Source organism: Cylas formicarius, unplaced genomic scaffold, assembly GCF_029955315.1.
Source record: "Cylas formicarius isolate icCylForm1 unplaced genomic scaffold, icCylForm1.1 PGA_scaffold_2__14_contigs__length_35257938, whole genome shotgun sequence".
NCBI lineage: Eukaryota > Metazoa > Arthropoda > Insecta > Coleoptera > Brentidae > Cylas > Cylas formicarius.
The window spans coordinates 26,081,358-26,104,181 of NW_026844319.1; the positions used below are offsets into that span (position 1 = coordinate 26,081,358).

A 22,824-nucleotide genomic window follows, 5' to 3' on the forward strand; every position below is an offset into this window, starting at 1 on the left:
TTTGTTTTCACAATTATTGGAGAGGTTGGAGTCAAAATATTTTTTTAAATTTAAAAGTGTCTTCATGTGCTATTATATAATTTTTTTGTGTTATGTGAAACGTTAACTTAGTTCCTATTCCTATATATTGTTGTAGTTTTATTTTCTTTTATAAATATTTTCCTTTTGATATATTGTTTTTTTTGGGAAATTAAAAAATAATAATAAAAATGACGTTCACTTATTATGTGCATGTTTTTGAAATGAAATCCTTTTCTGCTGGCATAGCATCATTGGTATATGAAGCCTATCTATACAGCCAATAATTCCTGGGCATCCACCTTTTTCCATAAAATCTCTTTTAATTTGAGCATTTCCTTGTTCACTTTGGGAAAAACAGATCCAATGACTAGACAGTTGATGAACTATACTTTCTTATACACCGGCACGCAATTACTCTTCGCCCACATTCCTTTGGTAGGACCCAATTGAGAACTAGCTAGCTAGCTAGCTAGCTTGCAGATTACCTTTTTTGTAATTTTTGGATTTGAGATCGGTCGTCGATTTTCCTTCTTATGCAGTAAATGTCTCAAAACAGGATACATCTGTAATTTAAGTTGGGGATTCTGAACACACATTTTTAAAATTTTCATATCAATACCTACCTATAATGCGGTTATTCTGCTCTATATTTTATGCTAATTTAAATTAAATTAAATGAAATGTGCAAAAACGAACTAACAAACATTAGTCAACCAAATAAAAAAATGATTTTTGGTTAGGTTGGGATTTTCTTCATCATAGTTTATATGTTTTTATCCGTGCCCGACCGACGAAACGAATCTTGGTGAATGATAGCCGAGAAGTCTAGAGAAATGCTTACGAAGTAACCTCGGTATATAAGGACGGCTTTCCTTCGCGTCTGCATCTCTTTCGTTTAGGGAATATGTTACAGAGTTACAGTTACAGAGTCGCAGTCCTGGTGGAATAAAGATCTTTGAACGTCGAGAAGCGAGAGAAGAAAGCGGCTGCACAAAACCGCAACACCCAGAAAACAGTTTATTCAAGTCTGAAGAGTTTGACTAAAGAATAATTTACAAATGAATGATAGGTGTTGCTAAATAAACCGCCCTGGTCGTTAGAGCAGGCAGGCACGGAATATGGTAGAATCTATAGATTTCTGAAATCGACTTTGGCTGATTAATTCAGTTCAGGTTTGATCATTTAATTGCCACACCTCGCAATTTAACGAACTTTATGGGTTTTGAAGACCCGCAGATAACATAAAACAGTACTCGTTTTGAGTATAAACGTTACAGTTCGCTAATGACAAACAGTAACGACACTCGCGGCGACGACGCCCCGTCAAACAAATGGCGAAATACCGAATCACATTCCCGCGATTTGCATAAGTCTTTGAACATTCGACCCGTACGTTTCGCGGTTTAAACAAACAAATGAACACTTCGCACGCATCTATAAAGCTCGAATGGTGCCCATCTAATCCGGAATAACCCTTTTATGATAATTCATTGCGCGCGCGGTCAAAATTATTTATGAATGGAAACCAAATAAGAAAACGCAATAAATCGAGCGTTTCAAAAGGCCGACGCGCTCGTTTAATATACTGATTGTTTGAACACCCAAGGGACCGTACCGGTTGATTTATTTTATTTAATTCGCTACTAATTCATGAATAATGGAAGGCGTTTTATTTAATAACAGAAGCTTCGGCCTATTCACGGAAAACCAACGCGGCTAAATTAATTACGCTCCCGTAGATTGATTTACAGTTTATTAAGTAAGGTCTAAGATCATTCTGTAAATAAGGGCAGCATGCAATAGGAAGGGGTCGATAGACCAAAGCGGTTGATTCGCAATTTACCAAATACCTAAGCACGTACAGCAAACAATGGCTTAGCTTTGCGACTGTCGAAAAAATGAATGCTCAACTACCCTTTATACTGCGTTTACACGTTCCACAAGCCGTCTTTAGTTGAATGCAGCATTTGAAATATATACTATATACACTATTCACCTGAAGACCACTGGAGATTTTGATATTATGAAAGTTAATAACAAAAACAGCAGTATATTATGCAACAAGTGTGCATACTATACTTGTTCTACGACCGTTAGTTTTTGGGTACATTTTCGCAAAACAACACGAATACATTCACTGATATTACCGTCAGAATTGACAAACGTCAAAATTCAAAGCGTGGGAAATTTCTCCGAAAACATCCGACTGCTCCCAAATCCGTGCGGTAAAATCCGAACGAAACTGACGTGGTAAAGTGACGCTTCCCGCACACTAGACCGGTGGGTAATTAGGTATTTTACAGACGGGAGTAGAAAAAATATCTTGTTTAATTAACGTATATCATTGTTTACATCGTTCAAACAAATCCATGATAGTTGCTTTTATCGAGATGCAGGTATTTGTGTGAAGGTGCTGTAGGCAATTAGATTCAATAATACAGACAGCTCGTAAGTTTTCTTCTTCCACACTGTTTTCGACAATTCCTATCAACTTGTCAAAGTCTAGTCAGTCCATTGACGTACGTACCTAAGTCATGACAGTTTCTTCCTGCCCACATCTCAATCTTGCCTTGGATGTTTTTTTCTGACGACATAGCTTAACTTCTTTAAGCATTTTCAGAATTTTCAACAGCTATCAATCTGTTCCCAACTGGACCCTTTCCTCCACGACATTTTGAGAATTCTATGACATATCCATATATCGAAGGTTTCCAGTTTGTTGACTGTTGTATACAAGAGGATAGTTCTTGACCCTTCTGAGAAACATAACGACTCACACAAAACAGTTTCTGGTTCTATTCCAGATCTTATTTCCATATTTCGATTTAAATTCGAGTCCACCAAGCGTACTGAAACATATCCTGTGAGATATCCTTAAATTTTATATAGAACATCCTTTTGGTTTTTATAATGTCCATCCTCATTCTTCTCCAGCATTACAGTGACCGATTAACAAATCATACTTAACACATAATATTCTAATTTCAGAAATCCTGTAAGTTTGAGTATTGGAAGATTATAATCCATGAAAAAGATGTGCTTGTATAGGATTAGGAATTTATTAGGATTAGGATTGAAAATTTGATTTGATGGATTGACGAATTCTGTTCGACAAATAAATTATACCTACATCTTCTGTGTGATGTTAAGACTGTCACATTTTTTATCGCCTCAACTAAGCTGAAAGAAAAACCTTAAGATTACGACAAATAAACGCATCAGCAGTTGCCGAACACAATCATGAAACCGGTCACAAATCTTCGATAAAATTGAAATTCGTGATTTTTCAAAGAAACTTCCACAGACCACTGTAATACTTTTTATAAAACTTCTGGATTCCTCCAACCTCGATTTTTGTTGAGTCAAACTAGGTAGAGTCAAGAGCTTGACCTAAACTGAAGAAGCCAACAGGATGATTGGCGAAATGTTACCTAGTTCGACTCAACAAAAACCGACGCAGCAGGAATCCAGAAATTTTATAAAAAAAAAAACTGAAATTCTTGCTTTTTACAAAACTTCTGGATTCATCCTGCGTCGGTTTTTGCTTAGTCGAAATTGCTGATGTTTCGCCAATCATCCTGTTGACTTCTTCAGAGCTTGACTGAAACTCCAACGACTTTGCATTTTCAATCAACTTGTTAAATTGTAATCTGAATATTCAACTAATTTTGGGAAAATCTCGCTCTTAAATTTACTTTTGCGCATTATGCTGCGTACGAAGATTCAAAAAATTCAAAAAATTTTAATATTATTTCAATTTCCTTTATGAAAATTTTAAAACGTTAGTTCACAAAATTACTACCTACATAAATCGGATCAACTCTCAGAACCTAATTTGTTTGTGGCCGATATAATAACAGATTTGGTTCAGTTGTCATCTTTTTTTCGAACCACAGCACTTGTTACCAAGTTTCTGGATCAATTTCGTTTGCCGCTAATAATTTCCTGAATGAGATTCACATCGTGGCATTTCTCTCCCGTTCAAAGGCGTAGTGTCCAGAACGACACGGCGATTGTATCTTTGCCGATAAACGCCTTGGGAGTCATAACAGTACGAGGGCACCATCTATGTTGCAAAAGATTGTAATTTTATATTATTAGCCGATTGCATAATTAGAAGCTATAGTTGATCCATTAGATCAAGAAATTGTGTCTATTTTATTGCCGACCGTAGAAAATATGATTCGCTCTGGGTGCAACGTTATCCTTTAGACACACTTCCGTCGATTTCGTACTGACACTGTCGGCTTTAATGTTTTTTTTTTTTTAATAATTTAGTTTTATGTTGCGTGGTAGTACGAAAAAGTTTTTTTTTGTCAGACACTCTTCAAATTCTGTTGCGATGAGGCAATATTTAAATCCATTCGCTTTAATACCATTGGCAATTTAAAATTAAACGATTTGAAGTGAAGCTATGCACTTCCCCATTTCACATTTGATATTTGTTTATATTGTAGTTCAAGGATGAAATTTAGTAATGTGTCTATATTAATTAATCGACATATACATTGATTGTTTTGATGCCGTATAATCAATAATATTCATTGTATTTGTGAGTTAACCAAAAGCTTTTAAAGCGGAAATGTTTCAAAATACATATCCTATTATCGAGAATTTGGCATTTTTTTTTTCACATGGGGAAAGAGAATAGTTTGTCACTTTTTTAAGAAACGAAAGATTTCATAAAAGGAATTTCTCTAGGTTGTGCCAAATTCCATGACGTGGTGGATAACTAAGAGCGATATTATCAAATTTTGTTTGCGGTCGAAATAAGAAATTCTGTCCCAGTGTTTTGCTGGATCTGCGTAATATAGTTTGCTACTTTGGAATTTTATTAAAAAATAAAATAAAAACAAATTATTCTGTTTTAGGATTTTCCGTAAAATTCTAAATTTACCTTCTGAACAATTTTAATAAAAAAAAATGTTGGGTACATTTTGTCAAATGTCAAGTTTAAGAATAACTTTAGAGAAGTTATTTTCTATTATAATTTACAATTTTTATATTTAAATGCAGCAATTTTACAGATACTCGTTCTAGGAAAAACAGTACCGTCAAAATAATTACGTATTTACATTTTAATGCTTATTAAAGTTGTCCCATGATTATTTCTATTTGTAATTAAATAATTAGTAACGAGTGGTTGCATCATCCTATAAAATTATCAACTTGCTTAAGTGGGGAATCCAAAATACTCGTATGATACTATTTATTCTAATTTTCAAAGCACAAAGGAGAATTCTCTTGCATACTTACGCACATCCTGTAAAATTCTCCTAAGGTTATTGTTAATTAAAAATTTGTGATAGGAAAAATGTAGGCGATTTAAAACCATTAGCATAATATGATAAAAAATATTATAATTTTTTTATTGGTCAGAACACATACGAAAGTTTACATCCAAATAATCTTTCTTTTAGCTTTAACTTTGAACACATTTGGTAAAGTATAGGAGACACACACGCAAATACATTTATTGCAGAGAGTTAAAGCCAGAATATCTTAATATTTTCGCAGTATAAAAAGGATAATATAACAATAAAAACTGTGCCTGTAGTTTGTGTTTATTATTATCAATTATTATTATATCTATGGGTTCAAGAAAACCAATCGCTCGTGGCCTTGTGACCTTGTGGCAAGTTTAGGAACCAGGTCAATAAAGAAAATATAGCGACTTGAAAAATGTTGCCCAAGGGAAATTAATTTTTGCAATGAATTGAAATGAAATTCTTGTACACGTTTACCTAAACAAAACTAACCAATTGTCAAACTTTATCTTCTATCATTAGGAATTTTAACATTGCTTGCACTCTCTGGGTTAAGTGAATTTTGGTTAGTTTTGGTTAGCCCCAATAGAAATATATCCAACAACATTTTATATATTGTGTAATGTGATTTAAAATTATCTTTCCGCGTATCGTGTCGTCCTTGTAATTTTTTATGATTCCAATTATCTATTTTGTTGATGTTTTATATGCTAGTTAACTTGTACTTTGAAAATAAAGTCTCTGTCTAACCATCTATCCAAATATGATTCTATTTCTAGCAGCGACGAACATTGCTAGAATTGGAAAGCACCGATAAATGATACTAATAGCGCCTTTCTTCCACGACACGAGACACTGACTGAATGTATGTTAGACGACTGTAAACAAGCAGAAAAATTTATCTTTCCGTTGGAATCTCCGTTGACACATGATTGATATGAATTCTAAAAGGAAATGTATAACACCGGTTCAGGTTCACAACTTGACAAACAGATACGAAAAACAGATAGAAGCGTTATTAATAACTGTGCCGGCGGAGATGTCTCTAATTTATTTAAATCGACGTTAAATCAGATTTAATTATTGATTTATTTCTGGTGGCAAACCCACGCGAGCTCTCTTGGCGCATAGTTAGGAGCATGGATAGTACAAAGAAGTGGATCCTAATAATATGCAACAAGTTTTATAGTCTAGACTTTAGTTACGAGGTTGTTAAGGCACGAGCAGAGTGAGTGTTTGATAAACGACTCTCTGAAGAAATTTATAGATGTGTTGCATGTTGTACTCTTTTTCAAAACACCTCAAACGAAGAGGCTTGGTCTGTGCATAATTAGATATTTCATAGTTGGAAGTAGAAAAAAATCGTATTTTCTTTCCTTCATTTTGCTAATACTAGATGTGAACCATCACCATTCTTCCCTAGCTATCTGATTTGCTTGTGATAAAGACTGATCTACTCCTTAATCCTGGAGTCTCCAGCTTACCTAAGATTTTGGCAGTACTGGTTGTGAATGAACTATTAACTTTAACCGTCATCCCTCCCTGGCTATCTGTTTCGTCCTGAATGAACCTTTCTATCCAAGAGTGATGGATTAACCACTCCCAAGGGTCTCCAGATAGCTTTATGTGTGATCCTCCATATCGATGAACCTCATTACCAACCTCCAAGACCTTTAACAATGAATGGATGTAGGTTAAAGTGTTCAGCCGTCGTCTAAAACGAGCTTTTCAAAAAGTTTCGTAAATGTAAGGACATTAGGCGTCGAGAATGAAATGTTTGGGGGTAGTCAGTTTCTATACATTATAGTTTATATAAATAAACGTTAAAATAAATAGTTGTCGATTTTGTTATTTCAGAAACTTCTCCGCAACGAAAACGGTTGTCCGAATTAACCGGACATTATCGTCGGGTCCGGGAGTACCGGGCGGGCTTAAAAAAAATTAAATTTGCTTGACGATTATTACGTTGTCGCCCGGTGTTATAGAATTTTCGTGATCAGGTGGACGAGGTCAAGTTGTTTCTCGAACGCTGTTATTATTTGACATGCGAAAATGTTCGGAGCATCTTTACATTTAGGACATGAACAGGATTCGTATATAGCGTGAGAATGGGCACGACATAACTGCGAAATATTCGGAAACTTCCTAGCCTCTTTTTGAAGAATTGTTTATTTTCTAAATTATCTCATCAATAGTTGATGAAGGAGGCTTGATGTTTTGTAAAAATGCGTGTGTCTCTTGAATTTATGGAAATGGTAACTAGTGGTATATTAGTGAATAAATGATATAAAAGTGATTATACTTTTAATAATAATCATATGCTTGAGCCTCAAAACAGCGAGCCATACTACAGGTATAAACAACCTCCAATACTGGAATACTGGAAAATCAGTCTGTTAAGATCAATTAACAAATATAATGAAAAGCTGACCAAATATGCTGACCTAAAGAGAAAATTAGAAGAACGGTGGAATCTCGAAGTCAAGATCATTCCGGTTGTTGGGTCATGTATGGGGTTAATTTCACCTCTCTCAAAGACATTGATATTCCCAAGACAAACATCGTAACATGATTTCTAGAATATAAACACGCACAAAAATCTTGCAGTTAAGGCCGACTGTAACACCCGGTGTAAACGCCGGTGCGCAAAAATTAATAATAATAATTATAATTATTATTATTATTATCATTTTTTTTGCCTTCTCGCAACTTTTGTTGGATCCTTTCGGGACTTTATTCGTCAGCGACTCCTCCATGCGCCATCACCCTTCGGGCTATGTTGCACGTGCCCAGTATTGTCGCCTTCTGCATCAGCGTGGTAATTTTCTTGCGGTTTTCTATTCCCAAAAGTTGAAAACACTTGGTTCTTTTCCACAATTCCATTGGCAGAGATTATGATTTTAATTATGGATACTTTTGCAAGTTGGTATATGCCTTTTAGCTCGTGTGCTAGATCTTGTGTAATTTTTAATTTTAATTTTATAATTTTATTATTATTATTATAGTAGCTAAAAGCTAAGTCTAGCTCAAAAGCTAGTCAACATTAACATAATTGAAAAAAAATTAGTTGATAATAATAATATGTTTCTTATTGTTCTTTTTTTTTAATCTCAAATGTTTACCGAAGTAAATAAAAAGTGTAATATTGGAATGAAAAATGGTCCCTATTACAAAGAGGATAAAATTTTTTATGTTTGTTACTTTTTGTTGCTTTGTTAACCTAATTTAATTCGCAATGCAGATAAGATTTAGGTGAGGTAAGATATATAGTTTATTAATATTTGTTGGCACTTTTATTTTAACAAATATTTGCTTTTTTCAGTTTTTACTTGTCAATTGTTATTATTAATGACAATTAATTAATTAGTTGTCTTAGTAATTAATACAATGAAATTATTTTAGAGGCTCTGAATGTAGCAGTTTTTACTTCGGGCTGATATTTTTAATTGAACTAAGACTCGTCATACCATTTTTTCGTTAAGTTAAGTTAAGGAGATATTCAGAGTGCTTTTAAAATTAAACAAGTATTCTGAACAATTATAAGTCTATGTGCGTGAAAAGATCAAATTGTATTTATTTGGCGTTTTTTAATTGCTTTTCAAAAATGTTAAGAGATTGTGTTAGCTAACTCGTTTTAAAAAACCTTGCTGTAGTCATAAAAACAGTTATTGAATATTAGAGTGTCATTGCTGTTAAATCTGCGATGTTCAGATATGTATGAGTTTTGTTTATGGTCTACGAATAATTATTGAAAGGGTAATTGAAATTATACTAAAAATAAATAAAAATTTCCAGATTTTAACCTGCAGACATAATTTTTGGTTTGATTGGTTAGCTATAAAACATTATACCTGAAATATGTCTAGTAGAGAAATTGAAAAAAGTTTTTTAAAACGGGAAATCAGAACATGGCGCCTCTACCGCTAATCTTAAACAACTAAGTTATGAATTGAACTGAGGAGCCTTTTACTTGGTGAAAATCCATTTATCAAAATAAATAAGAACTGAAAGTTCAGATTTTCACGAAATTATATATTATGACATGACAATTGTTTCGACAACACCGTGTCTTTATCAAATGTCTACAACAACTAAGTTTTTTCTGTATTGCGATTTGTGTCTTCGTTTTTGTCACATAAGTGGATGAATCATATCCTGATATCGGCACTAAAATTGGTCTTTATAACGAGAATGACTCAAAGCACGCAGGCATAAATAATTACTCAAAAAACGCCTAATTGGCCTTATTATAATGTTTGTAAGTGCATCTATTACACGGTATATCATATAAATAGCTTTTATATAATTTGATCTTCAATAACCAGCGGATGTACTATTGAGCATAAATCGGAGTTCGAATCCTAATTAAGGTGTAGCAAAATGAGAACTTTGCGTAAATAATTTAGCAATTATTGCTAATAAGTAAATAATTCAAACCGCACAAATAAGCGTTCCTTCAAATTCCATGCGTATCTGATTACCAGTTAAAATTATGAAAACAAATCAACCGCATCTGGTGGAGGAGCTTTTCTCTTACACTAAAACGCAGTTTACCTAAACTCAGTTTCAGGTTGTTGGTTACCAACATTGGCAACAGTCAAATTCCCACTTCAGGAGTATGTTAATGAAATCCGTGTAATTATAAAGTATTTGTAAGCTTTTGTTGTTGTTCTCAGCACTTTCCGTTATGTAGGACATTGTTTAATAATGCTTTTGGGTCTAAAGTATGACGTCTGATTGTACTGTAAGAAGTTTTGATAAATAGATTATAGGAAACCACAAGAGTGGTGGGATTTGGAATTTATATCGTATTCGGTACTTGGTGTTTTCAAGGCTAATAGCTCAAGTTATAATAGCTGTAATTTCTGATTCTAATTAAGTTATGGTTTGAAAAAGAGCAGGTTTCCATTTGAAAAAACTATTATCTTTTTATTAAGAAAACTTAAGTTAGGAGGATAAACAATTCTTAGTTTGGAATAACCTCAAAATTGTGTTACTTAATTCTAGTTGCCATAACAGATCGATGTTCGATGGATGAGACAGCATGTGATGCAGCAATTTTTTTAAAGTGCATATAGAGAGACAATCACAAACATTTTTTTTTTCGTTTATTCCATTTTCTCATTATTTCATAACTAAATTAGTTTTTTGAATTTGAAAATTTTAAAAATAAACTAAAAAATATTTTTCAATCTTATAGTGATGTGAAATTTAATGTTCCAAGTTTGGTATTGTTATCTGGCAGTTAAACAACAAACTGTGGAAAATCCGACCTTAACTTATGACACGACGGGTTCTATAAATTTCGGCGGAAATTATCAGGCTCAAGCCCAATCATTTGCAATATTTCAATCCGCTCACGACTCGGTTTTAAACCAGATAACCGGCGATAAGCTTAAACAATTTGCACCTTATTAATGGATAAACGATTTACCTTGTGGAGGTCCGGTTCGAGACAAATTTCGGCCATAGTGGGTGGAAAATTTGTGTTCTTTGAACCGGGAATTTTGCACGAGATTTATTGTCGTATTTGCCCTGGGACGGTCTGACGCAGGGCGTGTAATTTGCTGCATGTGCTCAACTTCGGGTTAACGAACTTCGTATATACTAACGGAGTTTAACGGTCGTGTTTTGGTTTTTCAAAAATCGATAAAAGTTTACACACTTTTTCAGATATCTGCTGGAAAACCAGTCTATCTCGTCTACAATACTAAATCGGGGCAAATAACATCATAACTATGGAGCAATGCTGACGAAATCTATCAGATATTCATCTAGTGATCTAGCTTTTTGAAGTTACCACTAAAGCTAGGGTGTTCTAACTTATTGTGAATCTCCATAAATAATAAATAATTATTATTGCATAAAAAAATAAAACTGTATCAACAAAATATTGCTCGCGAAGGTGGAGGGTACCGCCGAGTTCATTTTAATTAACCGTCGCTGAATAACGCCATTTTCTAAACTCTCAATCACAACCACAGAGTAACATATCACGTAAACAGGTAGAAAAAGGGTTCCTAAATTCCACACATCGCTATAGAGTCAATAATCTATAGAACACAAAACTCTTTAGACCATTTTTAAATATACGCATGCTCCAATGTTTGTAGAAACGAGATACTGAGGTATAAAATAACTTGTTCAAATTCCTTCCATACTATACATGTTGTCTCAAAAGGCTTAAAAGTATCAAAGCTGTTTTTTTTTCTGTTTAACCCTTGCACCTATTATGGGATTTTTGAATTCTACGACCAAAATAAGTGTATAATTAAATAAAATTTTTGATGCCTAAAATTTAAGGTTTTTTTAATAATTTGAAATATGTCAACACGCTACCTTATTTTAATACATAGGTATACACTGGTTTAGAGTGCGGGAAACGTCACTTTATCACCTAAGTTTCTTGTCCCATGGATCCAAGCCACTTCGGATATTTCCGGGATATTTCCGCACGAGTTTGGGAACAATCGGATGTTTTCAGAGATTTTACTGCACGTCTTGAATTTTGACGTGTGTCAATTTTGACGGTCATGTTAGTGAATGTATTCATGTTGTTGTCGCTCCGCTCGTGCCAAATAAACTCGTCACTTAAATGCCGTTTACCACACTTGTTTCGTTATATAATATTAATGTATGTAAGTAATTTATATTTCAATTATAAAATGTTTTTCGTCTTATACGGGAAGTCAATTGGATGGTCGGTAAATTTAGATATTTGATGACTGCATTGATCACTTTCTCTAATATTTTATCACCATATAGGTGCAAATTCTATTTTTAATTCATTTTCGGAATGTCGACCATCGATTTCATAGTATATTATGCAACAAGTGCGGTAAACGGCATTTAACTCACGAGTTTATTTGACACGAGCGGAGCGCAGCGGAGCGAATTTTCAATAAAAGAGTGAGTTAAAAAGTTTACCGAGCGCGTTGCATACTATACTTTTTCTACGACCGTTAGTTTTTGGGTACATACGTCAAAATTAAAAGCGTGGGGAATATCTGCGAAAACATCCGATTGCTTCCAAATCCGTGCGATAAAATCCCGGAAATGTCCGAAGTGGCTTGGATTCATGGGAAACGAAACTGACGTGGTAAAGTGACGCTTCCCGCACTCTAGATCGGTGGGTAATTAGGTATTTTACATACGAGAGTAGAAGTTCTAATGTCTACACAATACTTGAAGTTGCCACAAAAGAAAGTCCAAAAATAATATAGCAGTTAGTGGCCTTCCCTGATAAGTTCAAAAACATAGTGCTTAGTTTAAAATAATCAAGTTATAGCCACTTAAAATTATTATTTGAATAGGATACATTTTTGTCCTCTCTGTATACAAAAGGGAAGTTTTTTGTAATTATAATATAAAATCTGATCTATTTTTATACTCTACTGTAGATTTCGCTGACACAATTTAAATTATTTTTATGTGTTTAAGATATTAAAATTAGATTACATTTTGATAAATTCGAATTATTTAAAAAACTTTATGAGTTAAGTATCAAAAATCCAATGCAAACAGTTATTGTGGCTGTCCAAAAATGCTGCAATAGAAAGAAACTTGCATTTAAAAAACTCCACTTTGATATTTTAAGACGTTTGGGACAACCTGAACATTATGAAAGTAATTTTAAAAAATAACTAGTAAAAAATTTCCAACATTTATGTATAGATTTTATTCATATAATCAGTGAAAAGCAGTTAAAATGGTGTACTCGCATCAATGTCCGGATATCAAAGACTACTGTTTCAGAGCTTTTTGTTTAACTCATCTTGCAACTCGACCGTGAAATTTTGAAAAAAAGATATTTTCTTTTACCAGATGCCATATACAAATATATTTTTCCTTTTTCAGGTCAAAAGTGATGTGGAGCTGCTGGTCGATAAGTATTTCGGAAAAATATACGAGAACTACGATTCGTCAAAAAAGTGCTTAGTTCGACAAGCTCGAGACATTCTAGTGTGTGAATACCACGGTTGCCTTAACAAGTTCGAACACGAATTCTGCGTACAGGCTGCCAAGTTACTGCAGTATATTAAGGTAAGGTGTTACTACCACCTATGTGTGTGTAAATTTCGATTTTTAATCTTTCTACCTTATTCTCCTTTCTTTTTAAATAAACATTTCTGCACCGGGTCAAGGAGACTTGTGTGTCATTTCAATTAGTTTTTTTTTTAATTATAGCGATCTAATGTGAATTACATGACAATACATCAGCAAAAAATAATAATTTTTCGGAAAACTCATTAAAATTATAGTTCAACAAAGAAATAAAATTAATAAGAAATATTAAGTCGGGCCTTGTTACCGCATTTGTTTTAGTATTTTTTTTTCAGTTTTTAATTAATTTAATTAATTAAAATATTATTCTATATGGAAATTTTTGCACTGCACGTTCGACCAATTGTTTATGAAAACCAGTGGCTGCCCTAGGGTGTCTCGCTCATGGATATGGAAACAAAAAAAGTTGTCTAAATTGCGAAGGTGTTCCCATATATACCAAATATTTTCACGTTGCGACGTACTTGGGATAATATTTTTTATGAATACCATATCTCCTAAGGAATTCATATACGTTGATTTATTATTAGCTGTGTTGATTGTGTGTTTGTAAATACTTCTCATTATACTACTTTTTTGGGTTTGGCAAGAAGTTCGAACAACTCTCCTATGCTCACACTTTTAATTAGCAAACTCTGCCTAGAGCCTTTGGGCTGATGACCTCTCGTGAGAACTTAGCTAACCAATTGTTTTAGGATTGCTTCCGTATCTTAAAATTTTACACGTGTTCGAACTTGACTTGACTTCTGGTTAGACCATATATACTAGACATATAGAGGCCCTGCCTATGCTGACAGTACAGAAACTCATGAAGCAATGATGTAATTTTTTTGAGAAGATTGCAGCTCTAATGACAAATTTTGACGCAGCACCCATAAAACCTTGCGGCTTTCAACGAACAACATGGCCGCTGACAGATCTTCGAAGTTTGAGTGCGGCATTTTTACGGCAGTATTTTCTCAAAATATGTCGAAATCCTATTAAGTTTTCAGGCAAAACACGAGTTAAGGTCTGGAAAAGCAGTGCAGAATTGCAACACCCACGTCGGCGTCAGTATAATTCTGTAATTAGTTTGGCGCTTTTATTCCTCAATCCCTGTAGATACGATGCAATTTCGCACAAAACGTTAGTTTTCATAAAATCATAGGTTTAACCTCCATTGAAATAACTTTGAGATGCTAGCAAACGAAATATCTAACTGAAAAAATGTTCGAGAAGTATCCTCCTATAGACAGTAATTGATAAGGGGTATTTCTTATGCTTGTTCTAGTAAAAATTCAACTTGGAGCTTAATTTCTTTCTTATATTTCCTGTAATTAATTCTTGTACACTAAAGCGTATTACCCAAAAATGTAGGGAATTCTGTTTAGTAAATTCACATGTGAGTCTATTTTCCACTTTGTTAAATATCAAATATATATAGATCACTGTTTCTTTAATATTTTATTAAGTCCTCATATTTGCCATACTTGCTGTACTTTTGTGATAGAACAAAGTATTGAAAGCACAAATTAGACAAGTTTGTGAGTACGGTACGGAGATATTGACACCAAAATTAGCTCGGCGTTGCCAGTTACGTTCGGATTTCAGAGATTGATGTTGTGTTCTTATAACAATTGATCAAAAATTGCGGCAATGTAGCAACGTAGCAATGTAGCAACTGCACATGACGCATGCGCAGAAGATCCATACCTTCTCTACAAAAGTATCATAGCTATATCAATTTTTACCGTAGTAGGGCCACTATATTATCTTATAGCTATATAGTCATCTTGCCACTTTGACGCCCTGATACCCTGTTTGTCCTCTTCCAGTTTTCAATTATACCTGTAAGGTTGACACCTGTATGTGCAATTGTGAAAGTGTCCTAGATTCCGGTAAATGAATTATTATAATTATTTAAATTACTAGTCAGTCGATGGTGGAGTATTATAACAAAAAGCAACATTCTAGGTTTGGTCCGACGAATAATAATATCTTTTAAAAAATCGCGTGGGAAGAATAACGGCATCTAGGCGATAGCTTCCGCATACCTGGCCCGTGCATACGTATACAAAATTATGTCTCTCGTTGTTAAATGGATCTCCAACAGTAATTTATTAAAATTCGCGCCCAGCAGCAGTTCATTTCATTAGATAAATATCTTTGTTTACGCGGTGTTCATATTTGTATCAGTTCAATAGAAAATTTGACAAATGTGCCTAGTTCACGGCTTGATCAACAGCGCGGTTGTTACTAACGCAGCGGGAACATTTTCATTTACCATGGGCGCGGATTAAACTTGAAACATTAGGATTATGTTTTGTACATACTAAAATCTTGGACGCCAATGGTGCAGTATTAATGAAATGGTTTTGGTTTGTCTCGACTGACTAACCAGAAAGTCAATTTAAAATAAACAATGTACCCTATCATAGTGTGATTTATGTCACCACCACATACGTTGCAGAACCCGATTGACCAGAGTATTGAAAGAGCGTTAATAAAATATTAGTGAGTGGCACTAACTTTGTACATCAGTCTACTCATCATGTTAGTAGTTAGCTATTGTGTTTCCATTTAAAAAAAAATTTTATGGTAGTTTTTTATAATTGATTGTTCATCTTATTTTTTACTTACCCTTATGAAATCCGTCATTCGAGTCCTTTGTGTACAAGAAAACTTACTCAAGTTAAACAATAAATGTTTGTCAATGAAGAAATTGGCAGATATTGTACGTCTTGCAAACGTCATTTTTCGCATAAAAAATTAAAAATGTCAAAAACGGTTAGAATTGGGTATAGGACATTATACACACAATATGTTTAAAATTTTGTGTAGAATTTAAACATGGAGTAATATACAAGATGTTCCATTTAAAATAAGAAAGTTGATACTCGCTCCCGAAAAATGAAACAGCCTGTATATACAACATTAAAATAAATTGAAGGTTTGTAATACCCCCATTAACTTTTGTATTTAACTTTTGACTCCATCCCCTATAGTTTCTGAGATAAGAGAAACGACCCACCCTATGCAATATTCATTGTTAATCAAATTATCCAACATCAGGAAAAAAAGGTATTTATCCCGAAATGAGTTTTCTTATAATCACATTTTCAATCCTCTGTGTATCTCTAGCAGAACAAATTAACTATTACATATCGTTTATCACATATTTTTAGATCCTAATATTCGTTACCCAACCTAACAACATCTTTGAAGGTGCTTCACAACCTGAGAAAACGGTTTTCTCTCACTACTACCAGCCCGATCAGAATAGCCATGCTAGTAGCCAACATTCGAAACGAATAGGCACATCTTCTTCTACCTTTTCTACCGCCTTCGTTGATTAGTTTTAGAAATTGTTATTGCATCGCATGATGTGACTGAGATAAAGAATTATCCTTTTGCTTATAATGTTGTGTTGTTTGATTGAGAATTCTTAGGTATATCCACATCATAACCATGTAATAACGTTGTAATATTCGATAAAAAGTTATCGTTTGTCCATCACATCGCGTCAATAGTGGCAAGCTCATCTAAAATTTTAGGTGTTTTGGTCAGATGCGGTAGGGATTTTGCTTCACATAACTCACATAAACCGCTTTTATTCGCTCGAAGTTAGAATATACCTCTGCCGTCTGGTCGCCTGGTTATAGCGTTCGTTCGCAGAACCTAGATTCCATTCGAAGGCGATTTCTAAAATATATGTATTATAAAACTCATGGATCTTATCCTGAACAGGGTGTTCCTCAGACTGAGTTGTTGAATTTGTTTTCGATGGACTCTCTGCAAACCAGGAGCGAGTATTTGTCACAAGTTTTGTTATACAAGCTGATTCATCTTCTTCTTAAGGTACCAACTATCTTGGCAAATTCGTTTCGATCTTGCGCACTCCTCAGCAATGTATAGGAGTCTAGCCCTGTCCAATCCCTCACGTTCTTTAACCATGAGCCTTGTGTACGCCCCGGCCCTCGTCTACCCTCAATTTTGCCTTCTATTATAAGTTTTAGAAATGCATACTTATTGCCTCTCATGATGTGTCCGAGGTAGGCCGTTTTCCTTTTTTTAATGATGTTTATGAGGTCCCGTTCTTTGTTCATTCTTAGTAATACCTCTTCGTTATTTACATGGTCCGTCCAGGGTATTCTCAGCATACGTTGATAAACCCACATTTCTAACACCTCTAATTTGTTTAGCGTACTAGTATTTAGCGTCCACGAGTCGACCCCATACAATAGCACAAAAAACACATAGCATTTAACGAAATTATACCGGATTTGGGTGTTAAGGCTTTTGTCACTTAGCAAGTTTCGCATTTTCAAAAATGTTGCTCTGGCCATTTCTATTCTTGTTCTTATTTCCACATCAGGATTTAGATCTTCTCCAATCCAGCAACCCAAATATCTAAATTTCTGCACTTTTGAAATAACTGTCCCGCGTATTCTTATGTCAGCTGATTCATAATTCGGTAAATTGTCCTTACTTAGTTGAGCAGCTGAATTTCATGGTTCCGCAGTTAGCATCGCGATACTCTGCTACCTTTTACCTTCCTACCGTGAGAACTAATGTCATATATATGTGAAACGTTTCCAACCGTACCAGTGATTTAGACATTTTTAATTGCCTGTTGTGCCTAGTCTTATTGCAATTTCGTTGCCTTCGCAGTTGAGTAATTTCTTTCATTAGTATTTTTCTTATGTTCATTTTGTTCCGGATCATCTTTTTTGCAATAATAGTATATTTGCGTGGTGGTGTATATAGTTTGTAAATAATTTTGTAATTCTGATTAAATGTAGTGGGTGTTCTCCTGCTCTATAATTGTGTTTAATCCTGTTGAACAGTGCATGTAAATAAATAAATAAATAAATAACGTCTGTTCACCGGATGACTTCTGAGAAGCATATAATTTTAGCGGATGATTGTTTAAAGACAGAACACGAACTATTACGTTTGTTTATTAAAGAGTATTTTTCTAGTAGAACTCACCTTGTTGCCACGCAGTCGCGAAACTCCCTATAGTTATTCTTTGTAAAATTAAAGCTGCCACTTGTCTATATTATGCAATAAATAAACCAGTGACCGAAGAGGTTGATCATGGTTAGTTTTTGGGTACATTTTTTGTAAACAGTACGAATACATTCACCGAATGACGTGTGGCCTGAGAATATTAAGGATTAGACTTTTCTGCAATGCCAATTTATTAAACCGAAATATAAGTATGTACCTTTGTGTGTTTTTATTACGTTTAACATAAGACAGTGATATTCGGGTGCTAAGGTTGTTGGGGCAGCCTACTTCGAACCCTTCATATCCAAAAAAGAACCATCGTGGAAAACATCAAACCCCAAGGTTTCGAAACGTTTAGCATATTAAATGCTATTTATAAATTCCGCGGTCTTCAAGCGTTCATTAATAAACGGATTCATTCATTATTGTTAAGCAATAGCGTTCTCCTCATGGGTTCGATTACTTCAATATTCATAGTGAAAGAGGCGCCCAGCGTTAGACGTAATGGAGATCATTTAAATCGGTTGAGAAATTTTCTACGTCGAACGCCAACGCTCCCCGATATCGATGGGTTTGATAATTTGGAAGTTTGAATTAATTTTGTGGACGTGATGTAACGGACGTAGTAGCAGACGATAGTAAATTTTTCTGTATTATAATTAATGATTTATTGCTTTCATTAGCAGTAAATTAGTGGGAATGTTTTTTACAACAACCGTTCTTTTTAATAGCGTTTGTTTTATTAATGGATAGAGGTTCTATTATCTACACGCCAATTAAACTAATAATAATACTAGGATACTAACGTCGTTAATTAAATTAAGTGTATTGCTCAATACCGACATGAGAGTTCATCGTCGTTTCCAGATCTTAATCAAGAAAGTTCGATGATTCAAAAGTATCAGCGTTTTATTAATATCAGATTTCTTTTCCTACTAATTCTGTGGTGCAGCATCTAACAGATCATACATTGAAGAGAAAATACAGTAGAGCTGCGATTCCCATGATACAAGAAACGGTAACAGAACGCGTTAGTTTTCAAAAAATTATGGTCCAACTGTAACCGTCTATTCGAGAAAGTTGAAAATAATTTTTATACCAATATATTTTTGAACGTTTTGCTGGGCTAATAGACAACAAGAGACAATTCCCCGTATTAGGGAGCACTCATCAAAGCATAAATGTCAAGATTAAGATTAATAATAACATTGTGACTCCGTCCACAGCTGTGAAGCTTTATCCAGTGTATTCTTTTTTATGAAGTAGCGACAATAAAAATTAAAGCTAATGATGGTTTCACTAAAATATTCGATATCGCTGAAGATGTCTTTGAAGCCGAAACGTTTAGCCCTTTACTTTTTTCCCTTTTTCTTGCCGATATTGACGACTTTTTTCCTTTCTATTAACGCGTCTCATAGTCTCAACTTACGGGCCTACGCAGACGATATCGTTTTATTAGCTGAATCAGAGAGCCAATAGCAGAAAATGTTGACTTGTCTGAAGTTATGTGCTTCAGTAACATTCCTTCGGCAACCCAGTCAAAGCTCTTCTTGGGTGATCCAAGGCTGGATGTGGTTTAATTACCTTAGTGTGACATTCTCTTGTTCCTCTTTGTTTAGGGAAATGGCAGACACAACAGTTTCCAAAGCGAGTCAGGTAGCGGGGGCTGCATTGTCGATGCTGAGAAAGAATAAGCTTTCTTCTTAGGATGCAATTCAAAAATATACCAAACAACCATAATAAATATTTTTTCGGATGTCTTCCAGTTTGAGGCATACGCAATACCGACATACTTGAACGAGGACAGATCAACTTTTAAAAAGATTATTGTTACTTCGTAAATCAACTTCCAAGTGATTTGCTTCGCCTTGAGACAGGTTCCACACATTTAATTTACCAAACCTCCCAGCTTTCTTACGAAACTGTTAAGAAGCTATCACTGATCAATAACACTAAGCACACTAAACTTAACTGGGCGTGTTAGATTAGAGAACTGTTTTGTGAGTTGGGTTATGGTGAGTCTTCTTCTTCAGGTGCCAAGCAGATTTCTGCGTGGGCGTTCATCGCCTTCTTATCAGATGGTTCTGTTAATTGCAGCATTCTGTAGCGTTTGGAAGTCACTTATCCCTGTCCATTGTCGGATATTTCTTAGCCACGATAACTTTCTTCTGCCTATTCCCCTTTTTCCTCCTTCAATTTTGCCTTGAAGAATGAGACGCTGAAAGTGGTATCGCTCTCCTCGGATTATATGTCCGAGATAGCCTGTTTTCCTTTTCTTGATGTTCTCGAATAGTTCTCGCTCTGCCAGGCCGGCTCTTCTTAGGATATCCTCATTCCTCACGTAATCGACCCAAGACACCCTTAACATACGTCGTAGAATCCACATTTCGAAAGCCTCAATTTTGTTGATGGTTTGTGCCCTCAGTGTCCATGCCTCGACACCATATAGGAGGACGGACCAGACATAGCATTTCACCATTCTATATCTGAGGCCAAAGTTCAAGTTCTTGTCTGTAATGAATTTTCCGAGCCTCAAAAAGGTTGTCCTAGCCTGTTCGGTCCTACATCCTATCTCTTGATCCGGGTCCCATCCTTTATTGATCATGCATCCCAGGTATTTAAATTGTGTGACCTGTTCGATGTTTTCTTCATTGATATGTATTCGCGCATTAGGAATATCGCTCCTACTAACGATCATAACCTTGGTTTTTCTGATGTTAATTTTTAAGCCTAATATTGTGCTTTCTTCATTGACCTGCGTTAGCAGACTCTGGAGATCCTGTGCATTGTCTGCCAATATCACGGTGTCGTCTGCGTACCGGATATTGTTGATGGGGATTCCGTTTATCTTGATACCAAGAGGACTGCCCGAGATGGACTCGGAGAATGCCTTTTCTACGTATAGGTTGAATAGCATGGGGGACAGGATGCATCCTTGACGAACGCCCTTTTTGATTTCGAAATCTTCGGTTGTTCCAGCGTTGCTCACTCGAACCTCCACTCTCTGGTGCCAGTACAGATTACCGATCAACCTTATATCTTTTCCATCTAGTCCCAGTTCTCCAAGGTATGTCATCAGAAGGTCGTGTTTAACGTTGTCGAACGCTTTCTCGTAATCGATGAAGCACATAAAGACATCCTTTCTTTGATCCTGGCAATTTTGGACCAACGTCTGAAGACTGAATATGGCTTCTCTAGTTCCAAACCCGCTCTTGAATCCGAACTGACTAGCCCCACTCACTTCCTCACATTTCCGATAGAGCCTTGTGTGAAGTATTAGGAGAAAAAGTTTTAGAAAATGGCTCATTAAACTAATGAGACGATAATCCTTACATGATGTTGCGCTGTTCATCTTTGGCATTGCAACGAACGTAGAGCGGAGCCAATCCGCTGGGAAGTATCCGGAATCATAGATGTTATTAAAAAGTGTCACGATCTTTTCCAAGTTTTGTTCGCTGACTAAATGAATCGTGTCTGAGAACATATCGTCGGGGCCCGAAACTTTGTTATTTTTCATCAGCTTGATGGCATGTGTGACTTCGCTCCTCAGTATGCTCGGTCCTGAGAGAGTAGATATCTCTATTGGGGGATTATCTGGTCTATCGTCGTTGAAAAGACGAATTGTGTATTCTTTCCATACCTGCAGCAATTCCTCAGGTTCTGTCACTATTTCATTGTGTTGGTTTTTAATGAGGCTAAGCGGTCTGTTGTTGTATAACCCCGCTATTTCTTTTACTTTTTTATGAAGGTGAAAACTATCCCCAAGCCTGCAAAGGCCTTCGGCCTCTAGGCATCTTTCATGTAGCCATTTCTCTTTTGCCGCTCTGATCTCATTTCGTATTCGTCTTTGAAGAGCTCCAGATCTGTTGTAATCGTTCTGGGTTTTACATTGCCTTCGTTCCTCCATCAGTTTTAGGATATCTTCGGTCATCCACTTGTTTTTACTTGTTGTTTTTTCTTTCAAGAGAAACTTTTCGTTTGTGGTTGTAAAGGCTCGCTTGAGATCGAGCCAGTACCTGTCAGTGTCGTTGGTGTTGACAACGTTTTCTAGTTCTTTATTAAGATGGTCCTCATATGATAGTCTTGTTTTTTCAACTTTTAATTTTTGTAGGTCGAATGTCTTCCTAAGGCTCTTTCTCTTAGGTTTGGCTAGACGTAGAACAATGTTGGCGCACACCGGGTTGTGGTCTGATGCGATATCGGCACCCGGCATTGTAGAAATTTTGGTGATGTAATTTCGAAACCTTCTGTTAATTATGATGTAGTCTATTTGATTTCGAACAACGTGATAATTATTGTCTTGTGCGGATTTCCAGGTGTATAGTCGTCTTGCCGGGAGTTTGAACCATGTGTTTGCGATCATAAGATTGTTTTCCTCGCAGTACTGAACCAGCCCTTCGCCCCTGTTGTTTCTCTCACCCAAACCCCAGTCGCCAACCACTGACCCCGTCCTGCCCCTGCCAACTTTGGCATTAAAATC

General features: G+C 35.3%; 1 protein-coding gene across 1 annotated transcript in view; it reads left to right on the plus strand.

The window, feature by feature from the left end:
• LOC132697828 (uncharacterized) overlaps nt 1–22,824 on the plus strand; it is a 381,002-nt gene that overhangs the window by 80,489 nt on the left and 277,689 nt on the right. Inside the window, exon 3 of the mRNA XM_060663502.1 lies at nt 13,146–13,331. Coding sequence (XP_060519485.1) covers nt 13,146–13,331 — 186 coding nt within the window. The remainder of the gene's footprint in view (nt 1–13,145; nt 13,332–22,824) is intronic.